General features: G+C 37.8%; 1 protein-coding gene across 17 annotated transcripts in view; it reads left to right on the top strand.

Annotated features, from left to right (window-relative positions):
- Positions 1–18862, top strand: part of LOC116699997 (neurexin-2) — a 143562-nt gene that overhangs the window by 124476 nt on the left and 224 nt on the right. For 6 of the 17 annotated variants that reach the window (XM_032532775.1, XM_032532774.1, XM_032532771.1 and 3 more), the window contains 6 exons: positions 1469–1650; positions 8421–8592; positions 11508–11597; positions 13294–13622; positions 15111–15195; positions 16511–18862. The exon at positions 16511–18862 is cut by the window's right edge and continues 224 nt beyond it. In XM_032532775.1, coding sequence (XP_032388666.1) covers positions 1469–1650; positions 8421–8592; positions 11508–11597; positions 13294–13622; positions 15111–15195; positions 16511–17313 — 1661 coding nt within the window. In that variant the 3' untranslated portion in view covers positions 17314–18862. Of the gene's footprint in view, positions 1–1468; positions 1651–8420; positions 8593–11507; positions 11598–13293; positions 13623–15110; positions 15196–16088; positions 16131–16510 lie in introns of all 17 variants that reach the window. The other 11 variants (XM_032532780.1, XM_032532778.1, XM_032532779.1 and 8 more) reach the window with 4 other exon arrangements.

Raw genomic sequence — 18862 nt, 5'->3', positions numbered from 1 at the left:
ACTTTTAGAGACTCTAGGAACAACAAGTAGCTCTGAATTCTGGAAGCGTAGTGCTCTAGTGGGACAATAAGGCACTAAGAGCTCCTGTGGATATGATGGTGCTAGACCATTTAGAGCTTTGTAGGTCAGGATAAGGATTTTTAATTAAATTCTGGATTTTACAGGAAGCCAATGCAGAGAAATTAATACAGGAGAAATATGATATCTTTTCTTAGCTCTTGTCAGAACATGCGCTCCAGCATTGCACAACACTGCAACATCTTTTTTTGTAAACGTAAGGCTTTCTTCTTCATAAAACGTGTCGGACATCACATTTTTGTATACATTTTTATTCATTCACATTAGTAAGCTACAGGACACCGTCTTTCAAAAACGTGACCTGCGTGAAAAAAAATGAATGCGTCATTTTACCCAGCACTTCTGAAAATGCACTTCCAAATGTGTCTCTGTCCCCAGCACATTTCAAACCAAACTGACGCCCATGCTTAAGACATTAAGGAATTGAAGAAAATCTGTAAATAACATGTATTTGTGATGTACATGTGATGTATTTGTTGTTTCACATGTAACATATTGACTATGCATCTATCGAAGCATAATAATTAATAATAATGAAAATGTGTCTCTCTTTTGGCAGTCAATCACACCTGCCGTCCGAACCCCTCAACACAGAGAAAGCTAACTTTGACTCAACTTAAACTTGCGTGGACCGCATTAAATGGAAAATAGCTTTGATTGTGTTGCTCTCACACAAAACAATTGAAATAATATTGCTATTTCCAATTTAATGAACAATCTAAGGTGACAGAAAGGTTAGCAAGAAATCCTATCATATCATGAAAAGGTGTCTGATTTACAAGATGAGCAGCAAATAGATTTCAACACAAGCCTGAATGGTTTTCCAACGATACCACACTCTATCATTTACAAAGACCCAACAATTCCCCCCCAAGAGCAAGCATGTGCTCATTGACCTGACAAGTAATGATGCTTTTATGATGGTTAATATAAAATCCTGTTAAAAAAAAAGAATTATACACATTTGAAAAGCTGTAGCTAATATGTCCCCTCTTGTATTATGTGCTTAATTCTATAAAATCGTAAACTATGCCCTCATTTTTGGATGTCCACAGTGTCGGACCCAGCCTCAGTATTTGCGGGGAGAGCCATGTGTAATCACAATAAAACTGCTGTCATTTTGTTACAGCTGTGAATGTAAAGCTTCATCATACTTTGCAAATTAGGCTGCTTAACTGTGATTTAAGAGTAAAGCAAACCCTTTTAATAAATCCTGGTTTCTCTCAGCCTACTGCGTTATAAATGAATGATGGTGTCTGTGCAGTGGGGAGGAGGGTTAGTTGGCTGTGTTGAGAGGACAAATCTAAATCTCATCTTCATACTGGTGATGGAACTGAAAAAAATATACAACAAATAAATCTTTTTTTCTCCATCTGTCTTTTTTCCCTAGCTGGGACCACGTACATCTTTGGGAAAGGGGGGGCTCTCATCACATTCACCTGGGCCCCAAATGAGCGGCCGAGCACCCGAGCCGACCGGTTAGCCGTGGGCTTCAGCACTCAGCAGAAGGATGCCATCTTAGTGCGAGTGGAGAGCACCCACGGGCTCGGAGACTATCTTCAGCTGCACATAGTAAGTATGGAAGAGCGTAGCAGAGTCCAGTCATCAGGAAGCTTACATTTCTAAAATGTGGAGGAACATAGACAATCAATGTAAGATGACTGCGCAGAGATTGTCAGATATGATCTGCCATATAAGTAAGTTATAGTAGTAATAATAGTTGTAATATTTGAGGGCAGACATAATTACCTGTACAGCAAGTCACAAATAACCCAGAATAGCACTTATGGGCTTTCCTAATATGCTGTTGAATGTATTACTCTGTGAACATGGACACAAAGAAACATTATTTTTTTAATTATAAAAGCAGTGTTAAAAAAACAACCAAATACTTAGATCTCATGAAAATCAGGACGTTGTGAAGTGGGCAGTTAACTGGAGCAGTGGAAACTAGTCCACTCTGTCTGCAAACACAAGATAACAAACTTCCAGATCATGTTCTACCATTGTCTACATAATGCCTGAGCATATCAGTGAGCAGTGTTATTATGAGCAATAGTTTTCCAGTTTTGGGGCAAACGCAGTTGGTGACTGACAATGAAATACTTTTTATTTTATTTTTTAACACATTTTTCCATCTCTTTTAATTTTTAAAAGGAACTCAAAATAAAAAAAAAATTAAAAAAAATCTTTAGTTTAGATGTAAATGGCTCTTTTCAATCAATTTGGGATAGTACAGCTGAAAGTAGAGTATATTGTCAATAGCAATAATGTAATTGTTGTAAATAATAAGTGGTAAAGACCGCAACAGTAAAAAGCATTTGGATAAAGTTGTGTTAACCAAAATGAGGGAAACATCATAATGTCTTCCTAGATATGTTGATAAAAGCACAAAAAGCCTTTCTGGCATAATATTGATGCTGCAATCTTGATTAAATGAAATACAAGATACTTATATATATATACACATATATATACAGTATTTAAATGTATCTTTTATTTTTAAATCAAAATTTGATCTTGAATGTGCCATTATTCTAACTTGGCACAGCGTTTGTCACAGCTTGTGTGATTCACCGATTAATGACGCCTGATTCCAAACATTAAGATGAAATAGGAACAAATAAATGATTACCACAAGATAGAGATACAATAGAGCAGTAGATGATGCAGAGATGCTTTCTGGTGATAAACACGTGTGTCTGTTGGTGGAACCAAGTGACTCCTCAGCAGCTGCCAGCATCTGTCTTTCCTAAAGGGAAATCAGCCTTTTTAGCATGTAGCCACAGGACAGATGTGCCATGATGAAGACCAGAGGGGAGATCTGTCAAACGTCAGCGTGTGGTGTTATAATTAAAATCACACCTGTTGTCAAAGCACAAGACAAAAATTGCAACTGTAGTTTGACTCTTATTAGCAGACACTTGTAAAGAAAGCTTCATAAAGTCACAGACCCTGTCCTCAAAAGTAGAGCGCATTCTACATTCACAAGTTACTATTTCCTTACTGCACTGAACTGTTTTAACTATTTCAAACCTCTTAATGGCGGAAGGAGGAGTATCTCCAAATGTATTTTTGGTAAATCTTCTGAGAGCATTTAAGGTATTAAATATATATAACAACCATGGTTATCTTGGAATAGCTGAACCAATGTACATGGATGAGTCCCCGATGAACCCCCGATGAATCTGAGCGGATGGAAACGTAGCATAATTAAATCTGAGATATTAACAATAAAAAATAATTAAAGTTTGCTTCTTTATATGAATATAAGTGGTTTTAAAGTTAATCTGCATTTGTTCAGAATGCAAGACTGTGCATTTTTTCCCCCCGTAACAACATGTATTTACATAATCCTAGCTCTCTTCTTTGGTGCACCCACACAAGCAATGATATTGTTTTATGTACTCTGTTTTAATATAACTACAAAGTGGCAGGGGCTGCAGTTGGGAGCTACATTATGAGTGTTGTGGGTCATGCTAGACTACATCAGCCCAGGCCTTTTAGAAGTCTACCAGATAAGCCCAGTGTTGCTGGATGGGGCTTCCATGGCCCCAGGCTAAACTGTTAAACCAAATTTCAGGGTTTGGATAAACAAAGATATCTTATCCCCCTCAGACGGAAATCGGAAATTTCACTTATCATTTAAAGTGTCTTCCAGTCCAATCCAGTACAAATTTTGATATTAACTAATATTCAGTTAATTGCATTCACTATTTCAAGTTGGTGTTTTATGATAGTTAACTGTGGCCTTCAAAAGAAGTAAGCTAAGGTATTATAAAATGGACATTGACATGAAAAAAATGGTTTTTATATTGAAAAGAGCTATCAGTCTGTCAATCCTTTCCGGGCCGGATGTTATGTGATGTTCACATATTTGTGCCTGGTTTAAGAGTCTGGCTGCAGCACTTATCTAGACATGTTTGGTACAAATATCCTCCCCTGGATGTTTTCCTAACGGACTCATTTAAATGAAACTGACCTTGCCAGCCTTGGTGCTAGTAAATGCAAAAGCTGCTGTCTGCATGAAAAGCCAGCTGAAAAGATTTTCTTCCGATATCCGCCAAGCCATGGTACCCTGACAGATTGCTTACTTTGACACCTTGGTGGAAGGGAATCAAAAATAGTTCAAATGGTCTTAAAGTTGTCTTTTATGGTTTCTCTAACTAAGCTTCATTAAAATCCCACCTTCTTGTTTTGTAGGGCCCCAAATTGTAATTTATTGTAGTTTATTCATGCATATAATTAATTCCACATTTTATCAGTCTGTTTCCTCCCTCTGCTTGCCCATTGAAGAAGAGGAAGACTGTGGAAACTAGGTGAAGACAGAGAGAAGTGGTACTCTGATAAAACTGGCCACAAGGGAGAGTTGAAAATAGTAAAGGAAACAAATGATATATGAGTGTTATGTGCTACAGGGATTTGGGGCTTTCAGATGAGGTGCCTGAGAACAGAATTCCTTCTTATAATCTTCCCATTCAAAAGCACAATGTGAGGAATAATCACAGTGGAACTTTATTAAAACTCACGTAATAAAGGAGTTAAAACTCCTTAATAAACTACCTCAACAGTCATAATATATGTGGGCGCCTTGTAATAAACAGAGCACTTTCATTGTGTTTTAAATAATTAACAGATATGACTATTAGCACGATCAAGATAAAACGCCACATAAGTTTAGCGCTAGAATGATTATTTAGAAAATATGACGTTTTTACAGCAGTCAGTGTTTATAATTCTTCAATAAAAAAGCAAAAAAAGAAGAAGATTGCTGCGTTAAAACAGCCCAATGGTTAATTGAAACTGTAACTTTGTGGATGGAACTCCATCTAAATAAAGTCTTTAAAGACCAATTACTCTGTACAAAAGAAACAGACCATATTCACCAGAGAGTACATTAGAGAGGCTTATATTTTTAATGAGTGACTAAAAGTTAAAACAAAAACAGAGGATTAATTTGGCAAAATGATGACAATTTGAAAAAGCAATGTTTTACAGCAGTGCTTCAAACTACAGTAGAAAGGATGATGAAGTTATACAGTAAGCTGATGAGGTTTTGGTGGACCCCAGTGATTCTATAACTTGATTTTCATTTTTCGAATAGGGAAGTCTTTCTTTACAAATATTCTGCCTGACACTATGTGGAAATGCTTCACACAAAACTCATGAATCTATATTTCAGGAGTGCACTTTCATATTTCAAAGGCAGAGCTCAACCTTGCCTGTGTATGTGCTCCACATTCATTTCGGGTTCCTCATTTCAAATGTGTGATAGATACTATAGGACTGCATGCTCTGCTTGGTAAATGTTATAGCTATAACAGAATGTTCATTTATGCAATAAGATTTTTTCCCCACAGCTGAAGTACATTTTACAGAAATAACTAGATATTTTTCCGAAATAACTTATTTCAGAGAAACAAAATAGGTGCCTTTGAAGGAAATAGAAAACAGCTCACAATTTAGTGTGAGGAGAATTTTTTTTCATTATTCATAACAATCTCTCATTTCCATCCAGTAATCTACTTTAAAAAGAACGGAATAGACGTTGTTGTTTCCAGCTCTGAATTAAAAAACATGTTTGTATTTATGAGGTTCCTTTTATGTTAGAGTATGCTATGCGGAGTTTGATGAAGAGGGAATAGGAAAGAAAAGACGTCTCTGAATTCCCAGTGCTGTAGATGCAAGTAACCAATTGCTTCTGAGGAGAATGCTCCAGTAAAGTAGAGAGTCAAGTAAACGTATCCAATACAGAATAGACAGTTGGCTGGTAGCAAACTGAGACAGACAGATGTGCTTGTCTTCTTAAGAGAACCATGATCTACCCAGCCTGTGCTCGGTTTAAAAATAAAATCAGGTCGCAGTGGTATTGCATCATAAAAGAATTGTCAATACCATAGAGCTTTTGGGCTTTCTTTTTCATCTCATTAAAATTGTATCCTTATAATAATAAATCCTTTTCCCGCATATGAATTAGAAGAGGTTGCAGCTGATTTTCGATCCCAAACTGAAAGCTCCGAAAGGAAACAGGGAATACTCCATTAGAGCTGATATCAATGCAGCTAGGTGGGAGACAGCGTTGCTTTTCGTGAGACTATGCCTGACTAGCTTTATACCCAAACACATGGGTATTAAGAAAAAAGTTACCTGGAAAGAGCTTTTGTTTACTAAAACTGAGCTGCAGCAGTGTTGCTTTGCTAGCCAAAAGATGCTTTGGGGCTGTTTGGTAATCATGCTGTAAGACTGAGTAAGCAAAACAGAAGCAACTATTTTGTTGAAGAGTGTTCTGGCCCTGGAGACGTTAATTGTTGTCCAGAGGACATGGGTTGATTTTGACTTGAGGCCTCACTACCCTGTAGTTTCCTAATGAATACTCATCAGTTTGCTTCCTGGGAAGAGTGATTACATCATAGACAAACTAATAGCTCAGCATGTGCAGGATATAAGTAAGCGAGGAATGCAATAGAGATTCCGTACAGAAAATTTAAGGAATATTAAATGTAAATAAAATGGTGATAATATTAATAAAATATGACTCAGGAGTCTCCAGCCCTGCTGATTACCACTAACTAACAGTAACATTGACTTTAATTAACTCACAGTTTCATAGTGAGTTACTGTGAGTGGGTAGACATTTGTCATAGAGGGGTTTTATCTTCTTTTTGTTTTGTGGGAATTTGATTATCCAGCTTCATGCACCATAAATCAGTCGCACATTGCCTCCTCCTGGGTTCATGACAACTTTCAAGTGATTACAGAATTCAGAAAGACAATCCAAAAGAGCCATCCACCTGCAGCTAACCTTCAATATGAAGGAGATAGAACTCCTTCATATGAAATAGGTTGAAAGTTGATTTCTCATGCTTAAAAATTATAGTAGTAATTGGACATTCAAGGTCTCTGAGGACACTTCACACTTCTGTACCTAACACCAACTGTGTCAGCATGAATAATTATTTTAAATTCAAAAGGTTTCCAGAAGGATTTTACATATGATTAGGGGGTGAGAGCAAAAATCTGAGACAGGTTTTACATCCTACAATAGCAGTCAAAATCAAGGAAAGAAAAGAAGTATTTATATCTTCATATTTGAAGTACTGATCTTTCAGTGAGTAATGCAATATTTCAAGAATGAGAGAAAGGGAACAATCAACAACTTATATTGATGTGTGTAATATGTTAAGATGTGTGAAAGTCAGTTCTGAAAGAAATGCCAAGAATCCAAATGCAATGCAAGAACTGGGGGCAAGACTCACTGTGGTAAATATTTATGTCTTTAGGGCCAGAAAATATGTGTACACTGGGTGCCATGCAGGACCAGCAGTCTGCAGGATTTCATTTCAATAAAACACTATAACAGCCAATTTTACTGTTTACTTCCTCTTCTCTTTCTGGTTGAAGGTGTGATATAGTGCAGCTGTGAGAAGAGAGGTTGTTTAAATAAAAACCTGCAGACTTGTGGCCCTTGATACTGCACAGCTGAGTGAGGGAAGCTACACAGCCTGAATGTCACTTTTTACTAATATTGTGTATAGTAATTAGGTTTTATTTATGTGCACAACATGCTAGTGTGCATGTGAGACACACTCTACAACAGCCACTCATAGCATAACCGCTTGACTGCCTGTTAAATGAGTACCAAATGAATTACATTGTTATTTGTTTTATTGACCTGTTACTGTTGCATTTAACCTTCAGTCTGACAAAGGGTATTCTGTGTCAAACTGTAATGACTGACAAGCCACATTGTAGGTTTTTATTCTATTTGTATTTTAATAATAGTTACAAAGATTATTGCTTTCTGCCAGTTTGTAGATAGAGTTGAAGTGTACTGTTGTGCTCCTGCAAATCCATGTGCTGTTTCTCAAGCAATCTCCACACATTAGCACATTGACCTTGTGTTGCATTTAGAGAGACTGCAAAGCAGCAAATGTCCAGAGGCCAGACAGGCACAGAGACCCCCACACAGTTTGCTTCCAATGTTTCTTATTAGTGCCACCCAAAGGCTGGCTTGAGAAGCAGCTTTGATCTTTGAGGAACGTTGGTAGGAGCAGGGAGAGGCTGACAGGGAGAGAAGTTAGTCAACCAAAAGAAAAGCAGAAGGATTCTGTCAAGAGTGATCCACATCAGGAAACCTGAGCTGCCTGCTGAGGGAGAATGATACTGCACCCTAAAGAAAGAACTAAACATACTCTCCATGTCACAAAGGATATGCTTGTACCACTTAAACAGGGTTTCTGGCTGAAATCTAATAGTCTGCACATTTTTAATGATTATGATATGATTTTTTTTTTTTAATTTGTTTAATTAATATATCACATTCATTCTTTTTTCACCTGCAGGATCAAGGAAAAATTGGTGTCATCTTCAATGTGGGGACAGATGACATCACAATTGATGAGCCTGCTGTCATGGTAAATGACGACAAGTACCATGTAGTACGCTTCACACGCAGCGGTGGCAACGCCACTCTTCAGGTGGACAACCATCCAGTCATTGAGCGTTATCCACCAGGTAAGACTGAGGGGACAAACTGTGTGGTTATATGATACATTGAGAAATTGCATGGAGCATGTGGATCATCGACAGAGGATTGCATGTCTGCCTATCAAACTTAAATCCTTGAATGAGTACTTACGAAATGTACTGTTTGCAAAAAACTGATTGGCAATTTACCCCGTGGCTCATTTTAATTCAGCTTTTCCATCTAGTTATTTCATTGCTCTATAAGCTATCTATTAAGTTGCCACACACATGCTGTATAACTGGACATGCCATATTGCATAAACAATATAATAATCTGAAAGTGATACATTTGCCTCAAGCGGCCTTGCTAAGTATATCTAGCAATGAAAGGATGTTCATCAGCCGCTGTGCTTTTTGCAGACGGTTTGGCAGACAGGTGGGTAAGGATGTACTATAGCCGATGGGGAAAACATCTTAATTTACAGTAAATTAAACCAGCCTCTTTCCTATAAAATTGGCTTTTCATGAGGATATGCATGTGGCCCAAGCAGCCTTTTCTAGATGTTTCTGGAAGATGTAATACAGTATCTGTGTTCCAAGCACAATATAAGTCTAAAATAAGTTGGGCTAGGTTGAATGGTGAATATGTGGCTATTAATTCAGCTAATAAATTCTTGTTGACATTATCAATTTTGTAGCAAAAGTGCTTTGATTTACATTCATCTGTCCACTGGTGTACACTAACAAGCTGGCCTTTCCATGATGTCTGTTTTAGATCAATAGAGATAAATCCTTTACATAAACAGATTGATGGATTTGGCTGAATGTATACTGTATTCTAACATGTCAATGTTATCCTTATTGTCCAGGTAATTGTTAGATGCTAATACATAAAATACTGTACAAATATACATAATGTATACGAGGATTGAAGTGTTATCTTATTTCAGGTGTAATCATTTCCTAAGCAACATATGAAATGATCAATTATCAATTATCAATTTGGAAACTATATTGATACATTTTGTCCTAGCTTATAGCTTCTGGGAAATTTGAATACATTAATGCCATTGCATATTAAATGGTGTCTAGATCTGCATAGGCTCAAAGGCTAACAAACCAAATGAATGCATCTTGCACACACAGATTTTTACTGTCCAATAGGTGAAAAGCTCATCAACCTTTGTACACTCATAACTCATATACACATACACTAAAAAACTCGACCAGCTGTGCTTTAACCTGCTCTGAACCAATCAACCAATTAACCTTATTTAGAACAGGTGCACCAGCTGGCATAGCGGTAGGAAACCAAGTCCCCCCTCTGCCTCCAGCTGGTGCTCAAAGCACACATACACATGCCACTATGAAAAAATTGTGTAATGGTGATGGCCAAGGGTGTTGTGTATACACTCTATGTCAACATTTCCACTGGTAAATTACTAAATCTCATAGCAGCAATCATACAACAAGATTACTTTTGCTGAAAAGGGAGTGTATGTTGCATAGTTAAGTAAAGGAGACAGAACAGATTTTTTTTTTGTTGCTTTAAATGGACATCAAACATATAATATACAACATCTTCTAACGTTTGTGTGAAGCCAAAACCCAAGGTCAATGCCTGCAGCTCTCCAAAGGCTTAATGAATGCTTCACTTATTTTAAAACCTGCTTTATATTAAAGCTTGCAGTAAAAACCTTGTCTAGTTTAGCTTTACTTTAATTGCCATGCACCGTCATGTACTGTGCCTACTTTTCCATGTTGCGCTGTAATCCTAATCCTTTATTTATTTATTGTCCAACAACAGCTGTTTCTGTTTATTTACATTTTATTCAAAATATGTAGGTTAAACATGTTTTCAGTTAACCTGTTCTAAAACTCTAAACTCTACATTAAACAAGGCACCCGACACAGTAATAGTAATTCATAAATAGTGTCATCAAGAATGTATGAGTAAAGTGAGGACCATGTGGCTAATGAGCAACAGAAGCTCTTCAGTGCTAGATCAGTATGATACTGAACGAAAAATATTTATGGCCCTTATCAACTGGGCAATTCATACTGTCAAAGTTTGTGTCAAACAGTATATTTTCTGTAGTATTTGTCATTCCCTTAATTACTCTTCTGTTTTTGCATGTGTTAAATAGAGAGCTGAAGTCTTGCCCCACTTGAGAGCAGCTTCAGTCCTATTAGCCCTGATTCCAAAATGTGGTTTTGCATAAATAAATACAATTCATAGATCTTTCCCGAAAATGAGTTAGTGGTGTTAGAGCTAAATTTTTATCCTCTACTGGACTTGTTAATTGATTTCTGAAAAAATGATTATAAAATATATATATGAAGACATATTTTTCTTTAGAATTCAACAACTACAGCCCCCATGAGTTTTTTAATATAGACATGCTGACAATAGCTCATGGGAACTGCTGTAAAACATAATGTATATCATGCAGTATTTTATAAAAATACATTGTTGAACAGAAGTGGGGTGAGACTTTGGCCCTTTATACTGCTGCTCCTTATGCTGCTGTAACTACAGAAATATGTTTCACTGTCTAAATGCAATAACTGTTTTCCTGATTGTCTTTGTTGAAGTGGCTGATTTTCATAATGCTTTCTCATGTTCTCAATTAACCTCTTTTTTTATACAGTACATAAAATAATTTTTCATTTGACTGTTATTTGTATTTACTTTAGATTATGCTTTTTCTTAATAAATAGCTAAATAACTCTAACTAGCGTAGCACATTATAAATAGCCTAAACATTACTCTAATTAGCATTAACACTGTTACTCGTAATAACTAGATACCACTAAGTAAAGCCCAAGTTTCTTTTAACTCACAGCTGGGTTAAAATTGATAACTTGTTAAACCTGTTAGCTATTATAACACTGTTTCTAACCATGTGATCTTTCAACTTGCAGACTTTAACCTTTAATCTGTCTCTCCAAATTCTTTGAAGGACACTATGATAATGAACGACTGGCTATTGCCAGACAAAGAATTCCATACAGACTTGGTCGGGTAGTTGACGAGTGGCTACTCGATAAAGGTAAAAATTAATTGATTAATTAATTAATCCTTGAAATAACTACTAAATAACCTTCCCCCATGAGAGGTGTAGTGCCAGAGGACAAGGGTGACAAGGATCAAGTTGCCCAGATGTATACATCCGTTTTAATTGGGCTTTCTATTGGCTATGAATTTTGATGAAGTGGAATTCAAAATAAGTGTCAAAGTGAAGGGGTATAGCCTACTTGGCATAAATTCTTTGTCATCCTTACATCTTCTGGAAAAACTGCACCATAAGAACGATTTTAAACCGATCAACTAAAAACACATAACCCTTGTCTAACCCTCTATCGTCCCTCTTAACCACTGTGTGTAATTAGATACTGTGTGTAATTATTCTACCAAAAATCAGTAAAGTGCTGTGTACCAGTAAAACTAACATGGGATGTAAGTTGGCCAGGTCTCCTTCCTCCTAAACTGAACATTTTAAAATATATCTTCTGGATGTGATCTCTCCAGATTAATTTTTTTTCCCTTTCTTTTTCCCTGCAATCTTATACTGCCATACCTTGTACTACAATGTCAGCAACCATGTCAGCTTCCCAAGCTTAAGTAGTTTTGCTGTGATAAAACAGCCCTCACAGGCTGTTAAAGTAGATCACTGTTTGCAGCCAATAATTTTTCTAATAAGTATTCAGCATACAGAAATCGGCCTATTACTGTACCGCAGTCCATCTCCTCTGATTTAGCGCTGCTTCACTGAGGCTGCTGACAACATTGCTGTTAGATATCATTGCCCCTTTCAGGAAGGGAAACAATTGGACTAGAGGGAGCCTAGAGCATAGCATGTATCAATGGCCTAATGGCTGATGAAGTTAGTGAAGGGTGGGACATTTTTATAATACACCCATCTCTTCAAGATACAATTTGCATCATTGCACCATATGTTCTGGAGATAAGAGATAAATACATATCCTGGACAAACATCTGCTCTTTTTTCCCAATTGATGAATAAAAAAACACTTTCTGGTCAGTCTATTGTCTTAAATGAATGCATTTATTAAAGTACTGGTACCAGTAAACAGACTCCATGCATCAGATGCTGCGCAGAGTCAGCTTGCTGAGCCCCCTCACCACTAGCTTAGTTATACCAAAACTGCCTTGAGAACAAGGTTATAAAGAGAGACATCTTCTTTAACCCCCAAAACCAGTCAGAACCAAGCATATCTCTGGAAAGTGAGACAATCTTTTTTGACTGGACTGTCTGAACATTCTTTTACGTCAAAGGTTACAGTGCCCCTTTTTAATTAACAGAATAATTAACAGTGATTCAGCAACATAACTTATATACATTTCGGTCATTTTCTACCACACCTACATGCAGTTTGCTAACAACAGTGATAATACAAAATTACTTCCTCTGTTCTATAAAAACACTTGGACTAAATAGGCACCTAAACATATATATAACCCTCCTCTGATGGTTGTAACCTGCATGTATAATGTATAAATCTTAATCATAGACTTTCTGCTAACTTACCTTCCCCTTTTAAAGTTAAAATCTAATTGAGTGTTAAATAAATTACTAAGTATTAATGTTATATATAATCACTAAAGCCCACCTGGTTCAAATGATGTTACTGTGCAAGCTCTGCCGTGTGACTTGTGTATGTCTGCTCCACCATTCTCTCCCCTTTTCCACCTCTTTGTCTCTCTATGTCTCTGTCTAACTTCAGGGAGACAGTTGACCATCTTTAACAGCCAGGCAGCCATTAAAATTGGCGGTCATGACAAGAATCGGCCCTTCCAGGGTCAGATATCAGGGCTCTACTACAATGGTCTTCAGGTGCTCAAACTGGCAGCAGAAAATGATCCCAGCGTGCAGGTGGAGGGAAACCTGCGACTTGTCGGGGATTCGCTCTCTGTGTTGACCACCGACGTCACCTCCGCCACCCCGCTGGCAGTGTCTGATATGTCTACCACAATCATGGAAACCACCACCACCATGGCTACCACCACCACCCGCAGGCAGCGGTCACCCAGCTTGAGGGAGAGCATTTCAAAGGTCAGAGAGAGTATTTAAGGAATATTAAAAATAAAAAAAAGAACTGGATCCTAATTAATTGACAGTTGGAGTTTAATTGGTATGTAACTTAGATGAGGGTTATTGTCACCACTTTTCCAGGAGGTAAGTAATGGGACAATTGGATAATAAATCTAATTCCTCGGTTCCTCTTTACACATGTAAAGGCCCTTAACTTTGGAAAAAGGAAATCTAATTCCTTCTTTAAAACTAAAAAGTTTTATTTAAAGTAAAATATCAAAAATTCTTAAATTGGCTTCTTTTTCGGATTTTAAGGTAATTCAGATTTGAACAGCGGCGTCACAGAGGAAGGTGAACTCTGTGTGCATTGTGCAGGTGTTGAATTGAACATGAACAATCATCAGAAGGGACGTTCTTCTGTTTTTTTAAATCAAGACAGAAGTTGCTGTTCAAGCTTAAAATAAAAACACGCCACGTAGTAGTCTCAAGCAGCAATTACCTCTTAGGAATCCATGTGATCACTGCACACTCAAAGGATTCTGATAATCAATATAATCACAACATAATCATTATTAAATCTATTTTCCCTTATTCTCAAATGCATTATGCATAAATGCCATATGCGATAATTATTAGAAAAAATGTAATTTTACAACAGGTTTGATCCTACGTAGCTGATCTTGAATTCATCACATAATTCTCTTTATTTCCAAGTGTGCTAGGATAATAATAACATGATAAAACAATACGTTTTTGAACTAGCAGTTATGAGAAAAAAAGATTTTAGTGAACATAGTTGAATTACACACATTGAGCAGTCACAGCTTCTAGACTGGTGAACATACCAACCACTATTTTAGATGATTTTATTTTACTCCAAACACTGCAAACCTGCCAAATTGAAAGGATTTCAGCAGTTGTGCTTGGAGTTGTGACGTTTTCAAAGACAAATCCCCTGCCTCTCCTATTAAAAATACAGAGTGCATTTTTTCATTACATTTTCTCTTGTCCAGTTTCCCTAAAATTGCCTTCTCTCTATTTTCAATTTATCCAAGTAATCCATTTGTGAACCATTTATTCCCCGCTCTGCTCAGGTATTCTTAGTCCATTGTGCACCCTAACATCCACATTCACTGATAACACATAATCATTATTTTTTTCAATATTACTAACAAAGGAATTGTACAAAGACCAAATTATAGAGAATTAAAGAAAACACGTCAAACATTTACCCTACTGAGAATTTACTCTCCACCAGCAGTACTTTATTTGTCCGTAAACACATAAAGTCGGCCACAGGGGTGGAAGCTAAAAAGCGGCTGCAAATGGGCACATTTTGGATTTATAGTCTTACTCGTGTTGCTCCAAGCAAAAACACAAAAGTGGTACAATGCTACATACTGCAGTTTTTCCTCAAAAAGGACAGTCAGCCAGCAAAAAAAAAAAAAATCTAGATAATAGGAATGTATTGCATATTTTGTTGAAAACGTTTCTTCATTTTCCTTTTAGCCGCAGAACTCTGATGATATTTTGGTGGCATCAGCCGAGTGTCCAAGTGATGATGAGGACCTGGAAGAATGTGAACCTGGAACAGGTGGGTCAGCCATGGTGAAAAAAAAATGGGAGTACAGCTCTCATCCAAGATTGTAGAAAAAACACACTGACTTCAGGCAGCCATTGTTATTTTTTAAATTTTAAATTCTCCCTCTTCAGTTTCATGCAGCTGTCATTTATTCCGGGGCTTGATGAATGTTAAGTCGATAAATGACTGTTAAGTCAATGTCATGCCGAATGAGGCCGTGGTGGCGACATACCTGGGACGTTCGCAAGCTGCACCTGCAATTGCCTCTTATCACCATACGTGTTGCCAAAGACAACGAAACAGAGATCTTCGAGATTGTCACTGAATGTCATGTCTGTAACTCACCAAATTTGACAAAGAAAATCTTTACAAAGAGTACTCCATACATTAAAAGTGGAACACAGAAGACAGTAGATTAGGCTTGTGATAGGAACAAGCTGTGGAACTTAGGGAAGGAGTCTGCCCTTATTATGGTTGCCTCAATTATTAATATGACCTTTTCAAAATTGTTTGTCGTTCACTAGCCCTGCAAAGTGTGACTCGAATAATGATGAAAGAGAACCTAGCAGCCAGGAAAAAAAATGTAGAGTGAAATGTCAACGCATGGCACATATATATATCTATATATATATAGACAGAGAGAGAGAGAGAGAGAGAGAGAGAGAGAGCTACATATACGGGTTTAGTTGGTGAGAAATCTATCTAACTATCTAAGTAGTGATTAAATATATACGGGACACACTGGTTGCTTTCAGTAAACCACAATATTCCATGTGTGATTCCTTCATTAAATAACCTGTCTGTGATTTCTCTGTTCACCCCTTAACCCCTGCCTGCAGATGTGCATACAGCAGCATGGCAATTTAATTTACTGTTCTTTTGTCTTTTATATGCTCTTCATTCAGCTGCCGCCTTTCATGGGTCATCTTGTATGTTTATGTCTACATGTGAGCTCTTTAATGTCCTTGCTGTATTGTACTTTATATTACATTTCCATAATATTACACAACCGAAATCTGCACACCCAAACATTGACTCCATATTAGAATCAAAAACTGCATACAGTATGTTGTTCAAGAATGGAGGTTTTGATTTGTCTTTCTCCTCATGTGCCAAATCTTGTAAAAAATCTGTATTACAGAAATTAGCATAATATGTGTGAATAATTTCACTGATAAGCCAGGTAATTTTATTTTAATTCCTCAGTAACATTCTACTCAATAAACAGATTGTGCCTCCATTTTAGTGAGTGCAACTTTTCAACCCAAATTTAAATTTGAATCCCGTTCTAATATGGGATCCCCTACCTTTTCTGTTTCCTTTCTAGGAGGTGAATTAGTGTTGCCTATTATAACAGTGGATTCCCTTGAGTCCCCATCCATCGCCACCCGTTACCCTGTCATCCCTCCTCCCCCTACCCTCCTATCCCCACTTGAAACCACCAAAGAGTCCCTGATACTCCCTCCTCACCCTTCCTGCCCCCCGGACCAGGAGGGCTGCGGTGACCCTGTGGAGGTCTCGGCCTTCGGCTCTGGGGAGATGACGGAATCAGATGACGAGGACTTTTATAATAATAACTCCCCAATGGTCACTGACAGGACAGTCCTTCCTCCACCTCCCACCGCTGGTGAGGGTGGAGTCCAGAAACCCCGCCCTCTACCTCCTTATGTTCCCACCACCAACCCTGATCAGCTCCACATCCCCGCAGGCAAAATGAACACCCGTGACCAGGTTCTTCTGCCTCCTGCTCCTCCTTCCTCCCGAAACACACCAGGACTAACTTACCCACCCAATTTTCCCCATGTGCCCACAGCCAATCCCACAGTCTCTGATGAAAAGAGCCAACCCGGCGCCGTGGAGGTGATCAGGGAGTCCAGCAGCACCACAGGGATGGTGGTTGGTATTGTAGCTGCTGCTGCTCTCTGCATTCTTATCCTCCTCTATGCCATGTACAAGTACCGCAACCGTGACGAGGGCTCCTACCAGACAGACCAGAGCCACAATTTTGCCAACAATTCCATTGTAGAGGGCAACGGAGCATTGGTCAAAGACAAAAGCACAGGAACGGCCTCTGTGGCCAAGGCAATCACAAAAGGCAAAAAGAACAAAGACAAAGAATATTACGTCTGAGAACGGATATGGACTAAACAAGAGGATGAGAGAGGATGCTGTTGTTTTTTCTCCCAGATTTTGTCAGGTTGACCATCAGAGAAATTTCACAGGCCACAAAAAACAACTACTGTACACAAAGCAATGCTTGCTTTCAACAGTTGCATTTTTCTCAAAAGTCAAGGTTGCCCAGCTCCTAATAGTGATAAAATCTTCATCTACAGTACAAGATTGGACTCATTCTCTTTGTCACAATGTGCAGCCAGTCTGCATTCACCAATTCTTTGTTAGTGTGTCATTTTTTATGTTTTCAACAAGCTTGGAAGATGCATTCTCACTTTGGCTTTGTATATAGCATGGTACAGTAAAGAAAGTGCTGATAACATCCAGACAGATTTGCCCTAAATGTTTCTTTGTACTTCTTTGTAGCTCTGTCTCAAGTCTCAATGTCCCCATTATGATATATGAGGCCGGACCAGCCAGATATTGAATTTTGATGGTAGATTAGCAGAAAGCACATCAGTAGTTCTGACTACACTCAAAATTAAAGCCCTTATATTTGGATAACACATCATCTCTGCAGCCTCCATGTTATGTGATGTGGTTTTCAAACTCCCCAGTCACTCTGCCCCCGTCCACAAGAGATGGTATTACAGTTATGTTGCCGGTGCAGTAGCATAAATGAGGCATGATATTTAGCTCTCCTGGAGCAAAAGACAGCATTTTAAAGGGATTATTAAATCACCCACGATACTCCAGTCAGTCAACCTTATAGTATGATGGATCAGAAACATTATTTATGTGAGATCACAGTCACAGTCAGTTTTCCATGCCATTCTAAGTAGGGATAATTGTGAACAAGTCAGTCTACACCAGTGAAGGTATTTCTCTGTAAACATTACTTGTATGTACATATAGAGGTTAGCAGATTGAAAAAGCATTGTGTACACAAGGGAACAGGCATAAAGAAGATTAAACGTCTGAGATGCTCTGCCCCCCTCACACGATATCTTGACAACATTAAAACCGCTGCCGCCCCACCAAAGGAATTGGGGGGAACACAGACTCACATTTGAGAATGTTTTTATTCATGGAAAGGGAGAAGCAACCTGCCTCACCAGAGGCTGGCTCACTCTTTTTCCTTTTTGTTCCTTTCTCAAAACTGTCATGGGATCATTCCAAAAGCACACTAAAAATGTAAACATATCTTTGAGACATAGATATTCCTTGTAAAGCAGCCAACCATGTATTGTTTTTTCTATCAGTTACTAAAAGACTATTCTATGAGATGAATAATTGAAGGTTTGTGAATTGTATTGATATTTCTCTGATATTTCGATGTATCTTGTTACCACTCCTATTAACACGTTACATTTTAGATCGCCTTTTAATTAAATCCAGACAAAAGCACACTCCTCGAATAGCCGCAAATATCTTTTGTTTTTGCATTATTTACAGTTCAGATTATGCAGAGAAAACACATGGATGGAACAAACAAATGTTTTGTTTTGTTGCATTGTGTATTTTATATGTGCTGAATCTGTTACTCAATGGATCTGATAATATAAAG

Source organism: Etheostoma spectabile, chromosome 13, assembly GCF_008692095.1.
Source record: "Etheostoma spectabile isolate EspeVRDwgs_2016 chromosome 13, UIUC_Espe_1.0, whole genome shotgun sequence".
Lineage (NCBI taxonomy): Eukaryota > Metazoa > Chordata > Actinopteri > Perciformes > Percidae > Etheostoma > Etheostoma spectabile.
This window is presented reverse-complemented; position numbering and strand designations above follow the sequence as displayed.